Source organism: Salvelinus sp. IW2-2015, linkage group LG35 (genome assembly GCF_002910315.2).
Source record: "Salvelinus sp. IW2-2015 linkage group LG35, ASM291031v2, whole genome shotgun sequence".
NCBI lineage: Eukaryota > Metazoa > Chordata > Actinopteri > Salmoniformes > Salmonidae > Salvelinus > Salvelinus sp. IW2-2015.
Genome location: NC_036874.1, coordinates 552,115 through 553,927, shown reverse-complemented (window position 1 = coordinate 553,927; position 1,813 = coordinate 552,115). Strand labels below are relative to the sequence as shown.

Below are 1,813 nucleotides of genomic sequence, written 5' to 3'. Positions count from 1 at the left end.
CCTGCGCGTGAATCTACACTTTTCCTCCCTGAGAATTCATTACAATAGGCAGAATCTCTCACTGCATAACAGTAAGTTCATAGAGAGTTACATTATAGACAGTAAATACATTCTTCCCTCATGAGGCCATAGCTTCCCTCAGGACTACATTAACGCGGGCATATTAACACACATTCACACTTTACTGTAATCTCAAGTGCACTGGGTTACATACATGCTATTACTCTTTAAGTGGTGTGTTGTGTGGTCTATGTCTGCACTTGTGTTTGATGTCTGTGCGTGTGTGTAAAATAACAGAACAGCCCATGCTATTGCAGAAGCAAATGAGGATCCCTAATGATACAAATACAATTACAAATTGTTAAGCCCTCTCCATCACTGCTGAGGCTATGTGATGAAACCATTGGATTGTTATTTCTTAGTCTGCTATGCTTGTTCCCTCAGAGAATGGCCAGGGTAGTTCATTTCAGGAGCAGCCCATTCCTATCTGTTTGGTTTGGTTAGCTGGTTGGTTTTGCTTTGGAAGGCAATCATATTATAAACAAGTAATTTAATAATTTTATCTGTCTATTATTCAATATTAATGGCAGACAGTGGAATGTTGAGGTACAAGTGACTGGTATATTCGTAAAACAACACTCACATTGATATGACTGAAACTAGGCCACAAAATGACTATTGTGATTTATTAAGTCTAGGGTTTTCTTTGAAGTAGGTGTTTAGTCAGCTGAATCTTATTCAGAGTGCCGGAAACTAATAATGTTATATTTGGAATAGACATTAGAGTCTGATCTGTACAGCAGAAATACATTACATTTAAATGAATTGATTATTGTTCACTAACATATGTTGTGCCTTGCTTTCTAGCCCCATTTGTCTCCCAGTCCCCATCCCTCCTCCTCTCTCTGTCTCTCTCTGACATCACTCATTCTATCTGTCCCTGAGATATGATCATGTGTCAACTGGAGTTGACAAGTGCTGTTTTAATGTGTTGATCCTGGCGCTAGTACTGACCCAAAGATCTCTCTCTCTCTCTCTCTCTCTCTCTCTCTCTCTCTCTCTCTCTCTCTCTCTTGTCTGTCTCTCTCTCTCTGTGTCTGTCTCTCTCTCTCTCTCTCACCCTGTCTCTCTCTCTCCGCAGCATGTCCAGTGGGTACTTTAAGTCGGTGTTGGGTTCGGTTCCGTGTTCAGTGTGTCCGTCTAACAGCAGAACCAGTCAGGAGGGATCGCGTGTGTGTGGTGTCGCAGCGGCTTCTACAGAGCACCCGCGACGTCAACTCCTCCCTGCACAGTGAGCTATTTGTGTGTGTGTGTGTTTGTGCGACACAGATTAGCTACATGCACTAGCAGCATTACATAACAATAGATCTGTCTGATTTAAAAGCTTTCACCTTTGTTGAGATGTAAAATATTATTTAGTATTTAGCCGATGCTTTTACCCAGAGATAAGTATTTACTTCAGCACATATAATATGCACAGTGCTTTCAGAAAGTATTCACACCCCCTGACTTATTCCACATTTTGTTGTGTTACAGCTGAATTCAAAATGGATTAAAAAAAAAATTCTCACCCATCTATACACAGTACCCAGAACGACAGTGAATTTTTATAAATCTATTGAAAAGGAAATACAAAAATATGTAATTTACATAAGTTTCAAACCCCTGAGTCAATGCATGTTAGAATAACATTTGGCAGTGATTACAGCTGTGAGCCTTTGCACAATATTTGAGGCTTACAATATTTGCACATTATTCTTTTTTAAATTCTTCAAGCTCTGTCAAGTTAGTTGTTGATCATTGCTAGACAGAC

At 39.8% G+C, this 1,813-nt stretch overlaps 1 protein-coding gene across 1 annotated transcript in view; it reads left to right on the top strand.

The window, feature by feature from the left end:
* Window positions 1–1,128: 1,128 nt before the first annotated feature.
* ephb6 (eph receptor B6) overlaps window positions 1,129–1,813 on the top strand; it is a 23,609-nt gene continuing 22,924 nt past the window's right edge. The window contains 2 exon segments of the mRNA XM_070437367.1: window positions 1,129–1,236; window positions 1,239–1,295. Of these exon segments, the coding sequence (XP_070293468.1) occupies window positions 1,143–1,236; window positions 1,239–1,295 (151 nt within the window). The 5' untranslated portion in view covers window positions 1,129–1,142.